The sequence below is a fragment of the Platalea leucorodia genome (genome assembly GCF_965183815.1).
Source record: "Platalea leucorodia genome assembly, chromosome: 5".
Lineage (NCBI taxonomy): Eukaryota > Metazoa > Chordata > Aves > Pelecaniformes > Threskiornithidae > Platalea > Platalea leucorodia.
Genome location: NC_138827.1, coordinates 42,426,868 through 42,444,459, shown reverse-complemented (window position 1 = coordinate 42,444,459; position 17,592 = coordinate 42,426,868). Strand labels below are relative to the sequence as shown.

General features: G+C 41.5%; 2 protein-coding genes across 11 annotated transcripts in view; one reads left to right on the top strand and one right to left on the bottom strand.

The window, feature by feature from the left end:
- The window catches only part of SLC30A7 (solute carrier family 30 member 7), a 34,137-nt gene extending 25,591 nt beyond the window's left edge, over nt 1-8,546 (bottom strand). For 4 of the 5 annotated variants that reach the window (XR_014228326.1, XR_014228327.1, XM_082313466.1 and 1 more), the window contains exons 1-4: nt 8,423-8,546; nt 8,130-8,231; nt 2,483-2,596; nt 914-1,001 (exon numbers count right to left, since the gene is read on the bottom strand). Coding sequence is in view for 3 of the 5 variants with exons in the window: in XM_082313466.1 (XP_082169592.1) it covers nt 914-1,001; nt 2,483-2,596; nt 8,130-8,231; nt 8,423-8,502 (384 nt within the window). In the remaining 2 variants the exon portion in view is untranslated. The remainder of the gene's footprint in view (nt 1-913; nt 1,002-2,482; nt 2,597-8,129; nt 8,232-8,422) is intronic. The other variant, XM_082313467.1, reaches the window with a different exon arrangement.
- A 152-nt stretch (nt 8,547-8,698) lies between these two features.
- EXTL2 (exostosin like glycosyltransferase 2) lies at nt 8,699-17,422 on the top strand. 6 transcript variants are annotated; one of them, XR_014228271.1, is made up of 6 exons: nt 9,329-9,773; nt 10,963-11,032; nt 12,311-12,738; nt 13,271-13,371; nt 14,131-14,201; nt 14,807-14,823. XR_014228271.1 is itself a non-coding variant. In XM_082312980.1 (5 exons), exons 1-5 carry the CDS (start codon nt 8,840-8,842, stop codon nt 15,296-15,298), a joined length of 1,101 nt encoding a protein of 366 aa, XP_082169106.1. In that variant the 5' UTR covers nt 8,699-8,839; the 3' UTR covers nt 15,299-17,422. The 6 variants fall into 6 exon arrangements, 5 of the variants coding, with proteins under 5 accessions (XP_082169106.1, XP_082169109.1, XP_082169108.1 ...); XM_082312980.1 differs by lacking the exons at nt 9,329-9,773; nt 13,271-13,371 and adding an exon at nt 8,699-8,879 and having other exon boundaries at nt 14,807-17,422; XM_082312983.1 differs by lacking the exons at nt 9,329-9,773; nt 13,271-13,371 and adding an exon at nt 9,307-9,310 and having other exon boundaries at nt 14,807-17,422.
- The last annotated feature ends 170 nt before the right edge of the window (nt 17,423-17,592 follow it).

Genomic DNA, 17,592 nt, shown 5'->3' with positions numbered 1-17,592 from the left:
GCAGGAAAGGAATGATGTTTCAACACTACCCTTGACCATTCCAGTAGTAGTTTTTAATTTTTCTAGTTAAGTTTTGTTGCTGTTTCTAGATTTGGTGTGAAGTTTTCCCAAGCTTTTAGGCAATTTCAGCCCAGTTTGTACTGATTTTGAAGTATTTACAGGCTTGTCTATGTAGAGGATGAAAGCTTTCATCACTTCTCTATTAATTAAAAAAACCCACTAGAATGGGTTCTGAACTAGAAGTCTGAACAAATTTATAGTGAATCTCCTATTAAAAAGTAAAAGCATTAATGCAAGCTGATCACAATCAGTTATCAATTTTACTCTTAATCATGCCTCACTTCAGTGCAGACACCCTTGATATCTAAATTTTCATCTTGAAATTATAAACTGAACCATCTTATAAAAAAAAGTTCAAGAAAAGTGCCCTTGTAAATGTTAAAGCTATTACTACTTGCCATTTATATCAGACTTCAAGATTTAGAAGATAATGCTCTTTCTTTAATGAGTTAGTCCAACTTCTTCACAGAGTGTATTTCCATTTCTTATGACTAACTTCTCTCCTCTGCATGACTACTTTTGGCCTTTCTTTCTTGGCCTCGTTTGTCCTTTAACAATGAGAAGTAAAGACCTTTCTATGACATACTTAACTGGCTGAAAAAAGGACAGGGTAAATCTCACAGAATCTTTACGCACAATTAAAATACACTATTTAAGAAGCTAGTAGAGATACCCTGAAAAAGCTGGGTTTCTGTGTCACAAAACAGCAATTTCAGATGGCTGTATTCTCTGTTCAAATCACAGATTTTTAACCAATTATGAACGTAATCAATTTCAATAATTTTATCCGCATTAAATATGCTCTACAAATAGAAATGTGATAATTGATAGTGCAATTGACTTCGTAACATACCTCAACACCTTCGGAAAAAATGAAGAATGCTGTAAAGATGAGGAATAAGCCATTTACAAAACCAGCAAGTACTTCTGCTCGAACGTACCTGCAAGAAACAGAAAAGCAACAGCAGATATTACCACCTCCATTTAAATGCTGAAAATTAAAAGTGGAACTTAGAGACTGGAGTACAATCTTCTACTTCTCAATCAGTTGTATTATACAGGGATTTGCTAAATGGAAGATGCAGTATATAAACTACAGATAAGGATATGAAATTCACTATGTTGCATTTTAACAGAAATTACCTGATCTAGATCAGCCATTACCTGATCTAGATGAAAGAAAACTTTCAATACATCAAAATCTTCCCATTTAAGATCATCTCTAGTGGAAGTTATGGTATAAACGTATATTTGGAAGCCACAAAGTAAGATAAGCACACGAGATGTAATCGAAGTCTGCTGATGTAAAGTTCTGTTTAATATCAAAGAGCCAGATATTAATTTGCTCCCCCTCTAGTAGGGAAATTTTTAGTAAAAGTTTTAAGTAGAAATTAATTATTTTGGCTACTAAATTTTTCCAATAAAAACAGCCAGGTTAGAATAACACATAATTCCAGTGTAGCAAGCATCAGACTTAATAAATTGTGGCTATTCTCTAATAAATGGAACACCAGCTGTTTAAATGCAGAGCAGTAATTAATACAGAACCTGCTTTCACTGCAATTAGTTCATGGTAAAATCAATTCTTCCTAAATTGATTTCTAGGCACACTGGAGTTTCCACCTTAATTAAACAGTGCTTTAAGAGTTTCAAACTATATGATCCATGCCGAGGCAAGACAGCCGAAGCTAAATGCTGACACTGAGGTCAGTAATGCTATGGGGAATGCAGCCACCCATGTTACAGCTCATTTACCGTTAATTAATCAGTATCACCAATTACTAATATTGTATCACCAGTATTGTTTTATAGGGCACAACAGCAACGTGCAATGGAACCAAGTGACCTTCAAACAGAACCAGCTGCTGCAGCTATATCCACGAAGGGCGGTATGGGATGACATACCTCAGCCTCGAGGATCTGCGTTAATGGTAGCCACAGCTGTTGAATCCTGCTGGTTCTGAGAGGCATGGTTTGTAGTCTTAGGTGTAGCATCACTGAGCCTTAGCTCCTTTCAGTTGTAACTTTCTGTTCCAAAGAAGACATGGGGCACCGGCAGCCTGAGATTCCCTGTAACGCACCTAGCGCTGTGAGGACAAACCCACGATGCGGCTGCTCTTACTTCACTGGTGCCATGAACACATAACAATGCAGGGCAACTTTCTGCTGTGTAACTTGTTTCCACTGGTATGATCAGAGAGATCTTAGAAGTGATAAACCTGCTCCCCAAAAGCAATGCCTTCACATTTTTACTATTTCTAGGGGGATATTAGCTTAAAGGTTTACATAACTCACCTTATAAAAACACACTTTCAACATAGCTTTTCCATGTTCTGCAAAAAAAGGTTTTGTTCATACAGTGAAAAGTTACCACCTACACATCTACTAAAATACATTAGGGTAACAGCCTGAAGTTTCTTACCCATATGAGAAAGCATCGTTTGACCTCCATTTTGAAATAACTGAAGCTGCTAATCCAGCCAATAGAGCAGTACAGTCAAAAAACATATGAAAAGAATCCGATATTAGACCTAAACTGGAAAAGAACAGGAAAAAAAAAGTTATGTTCCATATGCTACATGTTCAGTATGAAAAAACCCAGCATTTAATCTTTTACATGCTAGCAGAATACACCGTATGTCTAAGTTTCAGACACGGTTTTGCTTGCACAGAAGAGAAACCCACACTAGATCACCAGTAAAAATACGATGACAAAACTGCTTTTGTCAGCTTAGGGAAGGTACTTCGGAAGAGTGCTTGGCAAAAAACCCTTCTAGCATATGATTTTGGTGATAGTGGGAGGTGGTTTCCACTGACACAAACCAAAGCCCCTGGAGTAGATACACCCACAGCTGCATCTATCACCAACATAATTCTAGTGGAAGGTATTTTTGTTCTTGTATTTCGATTTATAGTTTGACCATATAAACAAATTCAGCTAGAAAAGTGCATACACACAAGTTGCATTTAAACACTGACCCCACATAAGTTCGCCAAAGTCGTATTTCACATCTAGTTGGAAAAGAAAATTGGCCTTAAAGATACTGCTTTAGAGTATCTATTATACGCAGTGTATATAAAGGTTAACTAGCGCAATAACACCAAAACTGTTCTGCTGCAGACTACCAATACCACCACAGTGATGGCACTAAGCATTTACAAAAGCAATATTCTCAAATCCATTTTCAAACATGATGCTTTGGAAGAGTTTTCACACACAGGAAAAATTGGTCAAAAATTCTGTAATGTCTGCAGTAAAAAAACCCAATGAATCAATTGAAATAAAGTTTCATACAATTTTGACAAACATATGCGTGTGACAAAATATTTTAGGCCTGTAAAGACTGCTCTTCACTTATAATTTTAGTTCATTATGTCAAACATATCAAGACTGTAAAGTCTACTTCAGCATAGCAGTTTCCCTCTCAAGCATCTTATTTCAGAACTAACACATCAATAGATAAGAATTTGTCTTTGATGTTCATTCACACTGCAGCGACTTGACACTTTCTATGAGTAGGGCAGGCTGAAAAAAAGAGAGTTTCAGTACACAAGGAATTCTAAGATCATATTCTCTTTTGCCTGAAATAAAAGCAGGACACCAAGCAATATTGTATAACAGCACTTTTGACTACTACATACCTTTCCTAAATAGCCAGCTTTTATGTCTACATCTGTTTCTACATTTTACCTGAGCAGAGAAGCCAGTCCCTGATGGCACCGCAAAAGCACCAGACCTGCATTCTTTTTAATTTATTGCTGCTCAGTCTCCAAATTTCCAATCACAAACCTTCAGCCAGTGCTTTAGCCTAAATCATAAACAGGTATACAATTTATCCAAGATGCATTTAGTTCTTCTCACGATAACAGACTATGATGAGAGAGAGATATGTAACTACATTATTTCACAGCAAAAAGCAAGGTTTCCAGCATCCTGATCTCTACTGGGATCACACACATCCAAGGGTAACGTACTGTGGTGAAGCTACAGTAAATCAAAGAAAGCAACAATAGCACCCCTGAGAGCACAGAGCTCTATCAACGATTTTAAAAAATAAAAATGCAGACAAGAGTGCCAAGTTGCTATGGATGGCTGCGTCTTCATTTTGTTAAGCGTAAAGATAGCAATCATTTGCTCCTTTTGCTGGTGATCACCATTACTCTTCTAGTTTGACTGGAGTATGTCCACACAGAGATAAAAGCAAACAAATACTTGCCCCGTCTGTGCTTTCAGCTGAGTGGATCCAAGCTAATTTCATTTCAAAAATGATACCGTGGTATTAGAACAATTATGAGCTACTACTTGTAAATCTTATCAGTCCCGAAATCTTCGCCTTATCAGCTGCAAGGCACAGACTAGAAGACACACACTCCCCTTTGATCTAGAAGCTGAAGGAAGCAGAAAGACCACTTCTTGAATGGTTTATTTCAATGACCAATGCACAACTACAATCTTGAAGAACAAAAAGCAAATGACTGGTATTAAGAAGGTCTAGAAGCCATGTTTTCACACTGAAGTCAAATACAAAGTTTCATTAGCCAAAGTTCGAACTGCTTCACATTAAGAAACCTAACCATTTCAGCCTGACTGAAATCAATTTCAAGATCAATCTGAAGTGTTTCAGATGAAACACTCAGCTGTGGAAGAAGTACCTTTGGAGCAGAGGAGAGAGAACAGAAGTCTTGCTCTCTCTATATATTTACATATATACTTTATCGACACATACAGAGGTATATATACATACAACTATAACACATTTAAGGCAGAGGATGATGTCATGATAAATTGTCCTTAGGTGCTCTAGCCACCAAAACAGGAAACAGATGAAGCTGTTCTTAACAAACTTTAAAGGAAGACCAAAGGTTTTAGCTGCATGCCTATGAAGCAGCAGAATGGAATTCCCTACCAAATTCTTGAAGGGTGTAGGTGACAGCTTTCCCCACCCCAAAACCAGGTTTCCCTAGGGAAACAGCTCATTTTAGGTTTGGTTCTGAGCAGTAAGGAAGATCCACTGGGGGGGGGGGGGGGGGGGGGGGAACCAACACAAAACACACCAAACATTCAGGTAGAAGGTAATTAGTGTGACAGTAACCGTAAGTTTGTAGTTATTATGAAACGGAAGGAATAAGCATTGCTAAACAGAGATAGCTAGCGGTTTCTGAGGGTTTTTCTTTTGTATAGTCTCCTAGGAAGGAGAAGAGTGTATAAGGACTGTTACTGAAACAAAACCCCATACTAGCTCTAGAACCAGAAATCATACAGCAAGTTATCATGACACTGTGCTCACACCTGCAAATCTCACAGAGGCAAGACTTACCATAGGTGCAACACAAACACAGCTGTACTGCTTTCAAGACCTCAGCTAACATCTCCAAGTAGCCAGAGGCACGCGGATTTATCAACAGGGGTCAGTACAGGCTGTATCTGCAACACAACTCACCGTATAGCATAAACATGCAGTGCATTATAGGCACAGCTGTAAGAGATTCAACTGCACAAATGATAGAAAGCCTAGTAAGAGGCCAATCTGATGTCATCTGAGGCTTTTTTTAAAATGACCTGTAAATTAACAGGACCTTAAAAACCTTGGGTGCAAAGTGATTACTAAAGTAAACAAGCGATTCAGTCAACCACTAGTCATGGGATGTATGCAAGAACTTCCATTAGAATGGGAACACATCATCCAGAGTATAATCTAGTAGAAATGCTGTACTCAAACACATTGTGTCTAAATGAGGACGCTTCCATAGTTGATTTAGTAACACAAGTTTAATACCAAATTACACAAGTATGCACGTAACAGTATTTTAAAACAGAACAGCCCAAGTTGCAGCTTTTGACTTGAAACAAGCTCTCAGCTAGCAAAATACCACATCCAGTTCTATTTGTGCTTCAAGAACATCAACATACCAGAGTATTTGTAAAAGGATCATATAAATAACAAAACAGCTATGTGAGTTCAGGAAACAACTTACTCAGCAAACAAAAGCTAAGGAGAACGTAAGAAGCAAGAATTGAAAAAAAAAAAAAAAAGAAAAAGAAATTAAAATTGAAGACTCTTAGAACTTGCTGACAAAAATTTTGGGGGCTGAAATCCTAGATTTGATTTTGAAATAAGAATACCCTAGTCAAAGAACTCACAGCAGTCTGCTTAAATTTAAATGGATGAAACTGTAGTTTTCAGAATCACAATTAAAAAAAAATTCCTTAGTCTGTGGAAGCCAAGGGAAGAATCATCTGAATAATCATGGCAGCCTGTTGGCCTTGCTATCTTACAGTCACTGAGACACCAGAGAGAACAGAATTCAAGATCATGCTTCTAACACTTGCAGCATCAGGCACTGGCCATACCCAAGACAGGCCACAGTGGAATAAAGAAGCGCTCCAAGATGATACAGAAAATCCCCTTTACAAACATTCCGTTTCTGCATCGCTCACTTGGACAGTAAAGGAGCTGTCTTTTTCAAACTCAAGAAACAATTTTCCCTATAGGGCTCCTTGTTTGCTTGTTATGTGTTTGTTCTTCCAAGGCATGAACTGTCTGCTTTGACTGAAGGCATTCCTCACTATATTCTCTGCTACTCCTCTCTACTAAATAGATATTTGCTAAGACACAGTTTTGTTCTAGCCCAAAATCTAGGCTTAATGTAAAGATACCTGAAATTAGTGACTTGAAATATAAACAAGAGGTCCAACTAATAACTATCCAGCAAATCCCATTTCTTAATCTCTATAATAAACAAAGATAAGTAAGAGTCTTCTCAGTTCCAGTAAGCCCAATTCTTCAGTGACAAATTTCTAGCAAGTGTCACTTCACTTTCTCAGTTTAATTATCTCATATACAGGACTTTTTCTGGTATAGATTTCATTTCTGGTCACACTACCAAAAAAACTATTATGCTTAAAAGACAGACATCAGAAAAAAATCACATGAACATAAAGCTCTTTTACCTGAACCATTGAGAAGAATATTTGCATCTTCTCACACAATTCCAAAGTGGATCAACATCAAAGTCAAAACCAAGCACATCCACGATGGCCTGCACATTGCCCAGGTAGTCTGTGCCCAAGATAGCACTGTGTTCTCACTAGTGCTGCAGTAGCAATTACAGCAATCAAGGTTAAGGATATTGCAGTACAGTTTGAGAGATTCAGAGAAAAATGATAAATAGTAGGATGCAACTGTTTCCAAATCTGCATTGCTGCTTTCGTTCAAGATGCTTGATTAAGAGCCCCAGTAATCTGTGTTCACACTACAGCTTTTGGTAAAGACTGCTTTAAGTTCCACGTGGAAGGACACACGGTTGGGCTTAAACGACATTTCCATGTCTGTCCACTTCGAACTGAAGTACTGACTTAGGGACTGAAATACCGCCATAAAACAACTCTATCAGGAATGAAGCATGATGGAGATACTACCACTATTGCCTGTTCTCCACTTGTACACCGTGCATCAGTACTAAAACTGTTTTGCATTTCTGCTTAATTTTACCAGAGATAATTTTACTCAGTAGCACTTTAGTCCAGTCCCTCCTGGTTTTTCCATCTTTGTGAAATTACGCGCTCCGTGAAGTACCCGTTAGCTATACCGGGATGCGTTAACTCCCGTTTCTCACCCAGAGACAAGGATGTTTGGTGCAGTGCTGTGTTTCCGCACCCAGCTGTCAGCTTACGAACGAAGCCGCGTTCCCAGACAAAGGCTCCCTGTGCCAAGCGGCAGGCACGAAACGGTTACGACCCCTGGGCCCGGTGGCTCAGGCCAAGGCCAGGCTTCCTCCCCAGCCAAGCGCCGAGGCCGGCGGGACGCCGGTTTCGCAGAGCGCTCCTCCCCCGTAACGCGCCCCCGAGCCGCCGGCACCGGGCCGGGGGAGGCTCTCCGGCAGCCCCCAGGGCTCTGCCCACCGGCCCCTCCGGACGCCGGGCCGGGAGGCCGGGCCCGCCCGCCCGGCCCCGCCGAGAGGCAGACGTGGCACTGGCCGCGGCGGGAGGCGCCGCTTCCTGCGCGCCGGGGCCGCTCCCGCCCCGCCGGCCGCCCCGCCGGCCGCCCCCCCGCTCCCCGCCCCGCTACCTGTTACTCCAGATGCCGTAGAGCAGCTCCACGAAGGCGAAGGAGAGATTGAGGCAGAGGAAGAAGAAGAGGTTGCGGGAGGTCTTGTCCGCCAGGATGGACCTGCGCACGGAGCAGACAGCGGGTCACCCGCCGCCGGCACGGCAGGAGGCAGCGGCAGAAGGCCGGACCCGCTCGCCGGGCGTCCCGGGCGCCCTCGGCACCGGCCTTCCCCGGCCCCTCCGCGGGGGCTGGGCCGCGGCCCCGGCCCCGGCCCCCGCTGCGCCCGTCCCGCCCCGCCCTGGGCCGCTCACCTGAACCAGCCCGACACCTTCCTGAGCAGGTTGAACTTGGGCGGTTTGTACTCATCGTCCTTGATGGAGAGGGGCAGCATCTTCCCGGCGCCGGGACGGCGGCGTGCCCGGCCGGCAGCGCGGGCGGGCGGGCGGGGCGGGAGCGCTCCCCCGCGGCCGGCCCCCGCGCCGGTCACGCTTCCGCCCTGCTCCCGCGCGCCTGCGCACGCCGCGGGGGCGGGGCCCGGGTTGGCGGCGGTGGCCGCGGCGGCGGCGCTGCCGGGCCCGGTTGCTGCCCGGACTCGGGGCTGCCGGTCAGGCGGGGCAGGCGTGCGCTGCCCGAGCTGGCGCCGCCGGCTGAAAAACCAAACCAAACCAGCCCCCACCCGTGAACGCTCACCCGCCCCGCGCCCGCTGCCCGCCCGCGTTACGCTTACGATGCCCGGTGCTCCCGGAGCAGCTGCTGCGGCAGCCCTCGGTACGGGGCTGGGGCGGCGGCCCGGCCCCCCGCGGCCGGACGCGGGCTGCGGCGTAGCGCCGCGCCCTGGGAAGCTGCGTGACGGCCAGAGCTGCTAGCGCCGGGCCGGGGGGGGGGGGTCCCCGCCCGCGGCAGGAGCCCGAACTACAAACCGGGGCCTGCCGGGAGGAAGCGGAGGGACGCCCCGCAGGAAGCGGCGGGCGGCGGCGCCGCCGTAGCGCTGCGGCGGTCCCGCCCGGGCCGCCCCTGAGTCACCGGAGCGGCCTGCGCGGGCGGGCCGAGCCGCGGGGTGCCGGGCCGGCACCTCCTCTGCCCTGCCCTGCCCTGCCCTGCCCTGCGGCCCGCCGCCGCCCTCGCTGCTGCCGGTGCCGCCTCGGACGCGCAGCCCCGCCGCTGGGGAGGCGAGCGGCAGCGCTGGCGCCCTGCTGAACGTGAGGGGAAGCGGGCGTGAGGGGGCGGCGGGGCGGGCGGTGTGCGGGGGGAGGCGGCTGGCTCCCGCTGCCCGTGGCTGCCGCGAAGCGCTGTTAGGAGGTGCTGCCCGCCAGGAGAGGGGAGCCCGCGCACGGAGTCGTCCTCTTGGAACGGGGGTTGCAATGCTGTGCTTTGACAGGGTTTTTATTTTAGTCAGTGTCGTTTTGGAGAGGTGTTCTCTGCGGGGGGTGTTGTAAGTTAAAGAGGTCAATCGTTGATCGCGATTTCATAACTTAATTGGCAAAACTGATCGGCGCTTTCTTACTGGAACGTGCCGTGATGCCAATTCTAAAGATTTTATATCGACGTTTATTTTGATTACAGAATGCATCATAATATCATCCTCACCTGTCATTACAGCCTATTGTATGCAATTGAGTAAACACAAGAATGTATGGCCAGTCAGGAAGCCTCATTACCACAGTAAACAACTTTTATACTTTCATCTTAAGTATGCTTTTAAATTTTAACTCATTAATCGTTACAGTATTATTGGTAAGTATTGTTGTGTCTAGGTTGCAACTGGGGAAAGAGAATCTAAGGTCCGCCTTTTTAAAAGCACACATGACCAAGATACGGTGGTTACAAGAAATGCTGAGTAGCTACTGCTGCCAGTCAGATTTAGAAGTTAGGTGCAATCGTTTGCACCTATAAAACGAAGCAACCAAAACAAGTGGTTAAATTCCAGTAACAGTTTCAGTGACCACTCCAGCCTCACAAAATAAGTCAGTGGTAAAATTGGAACTCAGATGTGGGAAGACCTGTATATGTGGACATATTCAGATCGGTATCCACACAAATTGGCAATTCTGTACTTTTACGAAGTAAGATTATATAACCTAAACAAATTACTCTTACAGAATTTCACATAGGTTCAATTATTAAATACAAGTTCTTGCTCTCTAAATGTTTATAGTACCATTCCTAAATAAAAAATAAAAACTCCCTTTCTTTGTTCAACTAGTTTTAAAAGAACAAAAATCCCTCCAACAACCTAGGAGCCTTAACAGACACAGGTTTCTTAGGCTGCAGTCCTGCATCTTGTGCGTCCTTCCTTTTTGTGCTTACACTTATATTTGCTTTCCCCTCTGCCAAGCTGCCAAACCAGATGGGAAGAACAAAATGCTGTGTCTTAAACCTCTAACACAACTGGTAAGCTTAGTGGAAGGAGAGTGTGAAGGGGATGAGCCAGAAAAGAAAATAATTTTATTGTGACTACTTACCTGACTGTGGTAGCCGAGTATGTATTTTAGTGGTGCCTGGTGAACAAAGCAACAGACTGTGAGGTCCTAGAGACCTGCTTGTATCTCTGTAGTTGACCCTAAGGATGGAACACATAGCCATTGCATTGGTACAAAGCAACAATTTTGCAAGCAGAGATACATGCTGTGCTTTTCTTTCTAACCAACTGGTGTAATAACTTCTTTTTGGAGTGTTTATGGAAAGGCAGAGACAATTATCCAACTGAGCAATAGGAAAAGGGATCAGATAATTGCCAAGAATGCATACATCAATCGGTAATTGAGAGGAATGTTTACTTGTGAAAGAATGCTGGGTAGCATGTGGGATAACTGTTGATCTTCAGTTATAGAGTCCCTTTAATTTCCAACAGATTCAAAGATCACAAACAACTGCCCTGTAAAAACAAGGTGGGGAAAACAATCCTACTTGGCAACAATGAGGTAAGTTGAGAGGTTTTTTAGAGTAAAATAATTTACATTCATATTTTCAAGCATGGTATATGCAGTGTGGAAAAAAAATGATCAAAACTTCTGTGAAAAAACACAGATACTCTCTCAAAAATTGTAATTGATGGGGCTGTCCTGGATCACTTAATTTGATCAGAATTCCCTGCTGGAAGCCTAGAAATTACTAATGGACTAACATGAGTAATATCTATAGATGAGTAACTGAGTAAGCTTAGACTATTCATCTTGTATTCAGTTCACACTGATCTTGTGAGTAAAGGAGGAAGAACAGGTGTGGATGACACATTTGAGGTGCAAACTATGGAATGCAGTGGCTGCTGGATCCTGCTGAGATTACAATTTATAAATGTCTGGAGAACTGGGAGTGCTACCTAAGAGGCATGAATGTCGGGGCGACCTTTGTAGGAGCCACTTTTTAAGAGCTCCTGTTTAGTTCCAAAATCAGGAGGAGCTGGAAACCCTTGCCTTATACTGAGGCTGCTCCCTCAGTTAGCTGATACATAGCACCTAGCATCTGACATTTCCAGTTTCTGCTGAGTTCTAGATATAGCAGAGCAGCTGTTACTGATGATGTTGCATCCCTACATTATTCCATTTGGCGTGTTTTTTTCGCTCCACCCGTGTTAACAACCTCGGTTGGTATGATCAGAATCATATTTTCCACATTAATAACCATTACCGAGCAGATACACAAACTATTGACAAAATGTCCAGCAAATCAGTGATAAAGATTGTTCCTTCTGTGTATGGTGCCTGAGCAACAGAAAAAGGAAGAGCATTTAACTTCCTTCTTTCTGCCAGAGCTCTTGAGGAGGCACCTTCTCTCCCTTTTGTTTCCCAGCTAAGGCAGAGCTCCTGCAATGCTGAAAATACTGAATCTCTGTACAAATTTGCTTTCTAATTTCAGCTGGATGGGTTTGGTGATGTATATTAATGTTCAATCGAGAATGCAGTACTGAGAAAATAAGAGATGATTAACAATCTAGAGTTAAAGAATTACTCTAGTTTCATTTTCACAGAACAATGAAATTCAAAGCTAACAGAAAAAAAGTGAAAAGCAAGTAAACATAGAAACTGAATACCAGAAGTATCTGTCTTGATAGTTGAAAGTAATTGGCCCAAGTCCTAAAATCTTCCTCATGTATTTACTGAAACAAAAGTCTACTGGGTATTGTGGGAGTTTTGCTCAAGTAAGGGAGTTAACTATACATGGGACTAATGACTTCTCCTTTCCTGTTACTTGTTTTAAAGGTATTTTCACTTCTGTAAGCTTCCAGGAAGAGTTATGGGAATCCGCCTACTACGCTTCACTTCTGTGGTGATCATTGTCTTACTTCTTGTGGCAGGTGCTTTAACAGCTTTGCTTCCCAATATCAAAGATGACAAAATGCCCAACTTGAGAAGGGAACCAAAAACCCAGAGTCAGTCTGCCTTGGATTCATTTACTCTTATTATGCAGACTTATAATAGAACTGACTTACTGCTAAAGCTTTTAAATCACTATCAAGCCATCCCCCACCTACATAAAGTAATTGTCGTGTGGAATAACGTTGGTGAGAAGATACCAGAGGAAATGTGGAATTCCTTGGGGCCTCATCCTGTCCCTGTTGTCTTTAAAGTTCAAACTGTAAATCGCATGAGGAACAGACTCCAGAATTTCCCTGAGCTGGAAACAAAAGGTAATCGGCAGTTCATATTGCTACTACTTATATTATTTTCACACTTAAAATCTGAATGCTAAAAGAGAGATGGTTTGAGTTATACTATGTAATAAGTCCATCGATCTGTTGGGCCACTTAATAGAGTGTGGGTAATATAGAAGAAACCTCTGTTACGATATCAGATGCACACCACCACCAGCAGGCTAGAGGCTGTCACTGAAGAGTAAGGAAAAAAAGAAGGATGTCAAATGCATTTCATAGGCTTTTGCAACTGTGTCTGTTCTCCGTTTCCTTTGTCAGGGAAACGTAGGTAGTTCAGCTGCTCTTCGCTTTATAGTGTAGACTGAAATTCATGGTGCATGTTTTTGTTGAGTCTCTGCATTAATTTGGACTTAAGTCATCTGGTAAAGACTTGATTTAATCCATTCATTTTAAGACGAAGTTCTCAAGCATGTTCTGCTTTTCAGACTGGCTTTCTATCAAATTGCACATCCTTTTAAAGAGTATTTTCCCCAGTCTTTTGGCTATTCGTCTAAATATTCTTCCTAAGCTCTTTCCAGGAGAAGCACAACAATAAACCCTGTTTGTTTCAAGTGGAAAAAAACCCCATATGTTGCATTACAGACCTGACCTTACTCATGATTAGTAAAGGTAATTCTGTTTGCTGCCCCCTTCGTAACATGCCTTTCTACTCAAAACCCATGACTTCTAGGAAGACACTAGAAACTTCAAGTTCCCAAGTGTTTTATTTACTGTAATAGGATTTATTCTGACTATAAACTTTAAAAGCTTTAATGTGTCTGGAGTTCCAATATAGGAATATCTTTCGTTTTCCACTTCCTGATAGTCTTTTGCCTAAAATTTGAGGCAGAGATTCTTCCTTCTGTAGATAATCATACTGAATGTTGCCCATGCAATTTATTAAGCTTGCTTATTTAGAACTTGCAAGTAGTGAGGAGATGGGTAAAATTTTATACTAAGAATCCTGTATAAATCTCATACACTAAAGAATGGTATCTAACCCTTTATTTTAGTTGTATTTTTACACAAGATTAGTAGAATTTTAAGTTGTTTTGCCAGACTCTCCAAGTTTTCCAATACATATCTGTCCAGCTGTGCTACAGATGATCAAATGTTGCTGAGGTTTTTTTTTTTTTTACGGCCTGGCAAATAATCTAAAATGTAGGTTTGCTTCCAGTTACCACAAAGCTGCAACCTTGCTTTAGCTTTGAAATCTAAATGTTTTCTCAATCTACTTTCAAGGAGTTAGAATTCAGTTCTGCAATTCATCTTAACGGTTATAGAAGTTTCACAGCTAACTTGTCAAATACTGTGCTGCATACTGTGCTCATGTATTTAATCTTTTGATAAGTTAAAAGTTTTTCTTTTTTTTTTTTCCCCTCCCTTCAGCTGTTTTAATGATGGATGATGATACACTAGTCAGTGCTCATGACCTTGCTTTTGCCTTTTCTGTTTGGCAGGTAATGTTTTGCACCTTGGCAGACAATATTTGTGAGTTACAATTGAGATTAATGGTTTTAATCAGAGTAATACTGTATCATAATGCTTTACCATTGATTTTCTAGCTATAAAGTTAAATTTTAGAAGGACTGAAGCATTGAATAGTAGAAATTGCAAAAACATTCTTCAGTAGTAGCTATACATGTAATCTATAACTTCCAAATTTTTAATTCTTCTTGTACGTGAACACTGAAGTTTCTGACTGCTGAATTTACTTAAATTGATAGTAAGTTGCATAACAAAAGTGTGTGGTTTTTTTCTCTCTAAGAGAAATTGTCTGTAAACTTATTTTGAGCGCCAAATATACAGCTGCAAATTGTGGATAGATGTTGCTTGGCACTACATGATATGGAATGAGGCATATTGTGTCAGTTTTGCAAGACTATATTTAATTGGAGCATTTAGGCAGATCAGAGGACCATATGCCAACAATGTCATTCTTTCCTGGCAATAATCTTGTGCTCCTCTCATTTAAAAAAAGGCATAAATCTCTCTTATGAAAGCACTGCACACATTTCACGGTGTGGGCTTCATTTTGATTTTTTAAATTTCTTTTTTCTTTCAGCAATTTCCAAAGCAAATAGTGGGATTTGTTCCTAGAAAGCACATTTCTACTCCTTCAGGTGTATACAGTTATGGAAGCTTCGAATTGCAGAACCCTGGATTTGGAAACGGAGATCAGTATTCTATGGTTCTTATTGGTGCAGCATTTTTTCATAGTGGGTATTTAGAAGACTTTCAAAGACAGCCAGAAGCTGTTTACGCCTTAATAGATGAAACTCAAAATTGTGATGATATTGCCATGAATTTTCTGGTAGCCAAGCATACTGGAAAGCCTTCAGGAGTGTTTGTGAAGCCTGTTGATATAAGAAATTTAGAAAAAGACACTAACAGTGGCTATTCTGGAATGTGGCACCGAGCAGAGCATTTGTTACAGAGATCTTACTGTGTAAATAAGCTGGTTAATATTTATGATGGCATGCCTTTAAAATATTCTAATATCATGATTTCTCAGTTTGGTTTTCCTAATTATGCCAATCACAAAAATAAAATGTAAGCCAATGAATTTAAGGGGTTAGATGTTAAACAATACTCAGTGAATTGTACTGAGTTCAAGGAGAGAAGAAGGTGTAATTACCGCATCTTGGCCATCCTTATTTGTAGCCTCTGAATTTTTTCCATTTGGCTTTATATGTATTTTTTTTCCTTTCTTACTAATTCTCCAAGGTAAGTTTTGAGAAAACTTAAACAATATATACTAATGTTTAGCTGTGATAAAATCATCCTCTTTCCTTAAAACCTAAAAAGCTATTACAATTAATTAGGCCAGTTCTTCAGAAACATGCAGACAAAAATGCACTCCTACCCTTCAGTGCTTATGTTTTGTTTGTTTGTTGTTTTTTTTAATATATCTATCTAGGCAAATGAGGTCTAGGCATATTTTTGATAGTTATATGTTGAGATGCTTCCTTGCCTTTCCTCTCCTGTCCTCACCTCATCCTACCCAGTTCCCAGTGAAACTACAGAAGGGCTACAGTAAACTGTTGGCCAGGCTGCTAGACTCCTGTACAAAACCCGTTTGAAGTTTGTATATAAGCTATTCTGTAATCTGAGATGTTCCTGAAGCTGCTATGAAAGCAAGCCAGAAAAGTGTACCTCACCTTCATCTCAGATAGTCCTAAAACCATTGCCTACAATATCTACTACTGTTGAGACAGTGGAAAATGATCTCTGATGTGGCTTTTTTTCTTATTATTGATTTGCCTAGAGTTGCTGAAACACTGCAAGCAGCTGAAAGGTAAAACGTAGCAGTTGGAAATATAAGAAACATGAATACATGAAATATGAAACTTATATAAGCAGCCAGAAGAAATGGATGGGATATTACTTAATAATACTCTCTTTAGTAGTTAGTTTTATTTTGATATTTTGCATGTACATTGTTACAAAAACGTGCCCAAGAAAATCCTCACTTTTTTAAAATGTCGTATTTACAATTCCTAGTAAGAGCAAGCTGTTCTACATTTATTACAGAGTGTACATTTGGTAATATTACAGGTCTAATGTTTTTTTTTTAACTACTCTTTCAAATCAGTATTTACTTTCTCGTTCCTTTCATCTCTGGTTTTGGTGGCTATGACAACAGAATTAAAATGTGCAATGAATGGGTACAGCATTATAAAAAAAAAGTACTTTAAGGTACAGTGATATTTGACAGGGCTGGACTATTATCAGTCTCTGAATTCCCTGGCTTCATCCATAGCAAGAAACAGCTATTATTAACAGCTTTTGTTAGATTGGGACTTTGTAGTTCTGGAAACGTTGTGTTAACATAGACAAGACAAACCTTTTCCATTGCCGCTACAGAACTATTTTTGTGGTACGGAGGAAAGAACAAAAGACAGTGATATTCCTGGATCACAGAGAGGAATCAAATCTGGCATCCAAAATAGATTTAGTTTCATCTGCATCAGCTTTTAATTGATTCTTAGTATCAGTTCAAAGGTACCTGCGGGCAACCAGTAACAGCTAATACCTAGTACACAAATAGCATCTGCACAAATGGTGTATAATTTCATCATTGTTTGTAGTAAGTTAGCTGAACAAAAAGTGCTTGAAAAATGTGACAAGTTCTTGACAGCAGGGCTGGTTCTGGGTGTGAGCCTTTGGGTTTCTTTGGGAGAATGGAGGATTCTTTCGCCTTGTTCTGTCAGTGTTAAAGGATTTGGTTTCTGTTCAGTGAAGTCTTCCTAGTACTTTTGCAAAATTTAAAGGGCAAAATCTTAAAATGGCAATGTAAAGTCTGCTTAATTTTGTTGTACTAGTGAAAAGTAGCTTTCAATTATTGTGCTGTAGTGATAAGTAGTATCCACACAGGTCTATGATCTTTCCAGAAATGCAACTTTCCTAGTAGTAGTTTACTGCATTTCATTTACTTACTGGTCTTCTGTAATTTCTGTTCTGTGCAGTATCAGCTAGCATTGTGAAGGCTCACAGATGTTGTTTACCTTACTTTTAAAATGTGAAATGAACTGTCAACTCAGCCAAATCTTAGTATTGCGTTCTTTGTTGGGGGGAAGGAGTTGTTTTGGGTTGGTTCTTGGTTTTTTTTGTTGTTCTTCTGTATCAGTGAAAGAATTAATAGAACAAGCTTTTATTATACTGGTAAATTTAATTTGTACCACGGTCAAATAAAATACATAAAACAGACTTGCAAGGTATTTATTTTCAGGTTATTGACCAAGTTTTTCAGTGTTAGATGTTTGCATACAGATGAGCACCACCAAGATTTCAGTTTTGAAAAAATGTGTACTTGTTGGCACGTACATTCACTTAATTTAGGTAAGGCCC

Bases quoted from the DNA above. Each gene is read 5' to 3' on its own strand.
- EXTL2 (XM_082312979.1), top strand. From the start codon at position 9,719: ATGCAATTGAGTAAACACAAGAATGTATGGCCAGTCAGGAAGCCTCAT. The intron at 12,739-14,130 runs GTAATCGGCAGT...CCCTCCCTTCAG, and splicing joins CCCTGAGCTGGAAACAAAAG to CTGTTTTAATGATGGATGAT. The intron at 14,202-14,806 runs GTAATGTTTTGC...TTTTTCTTTCAG, and splicing joins TTGCCTTTTCTGTTTGGCAG to CAATTTCCAAAGCAAATAGT.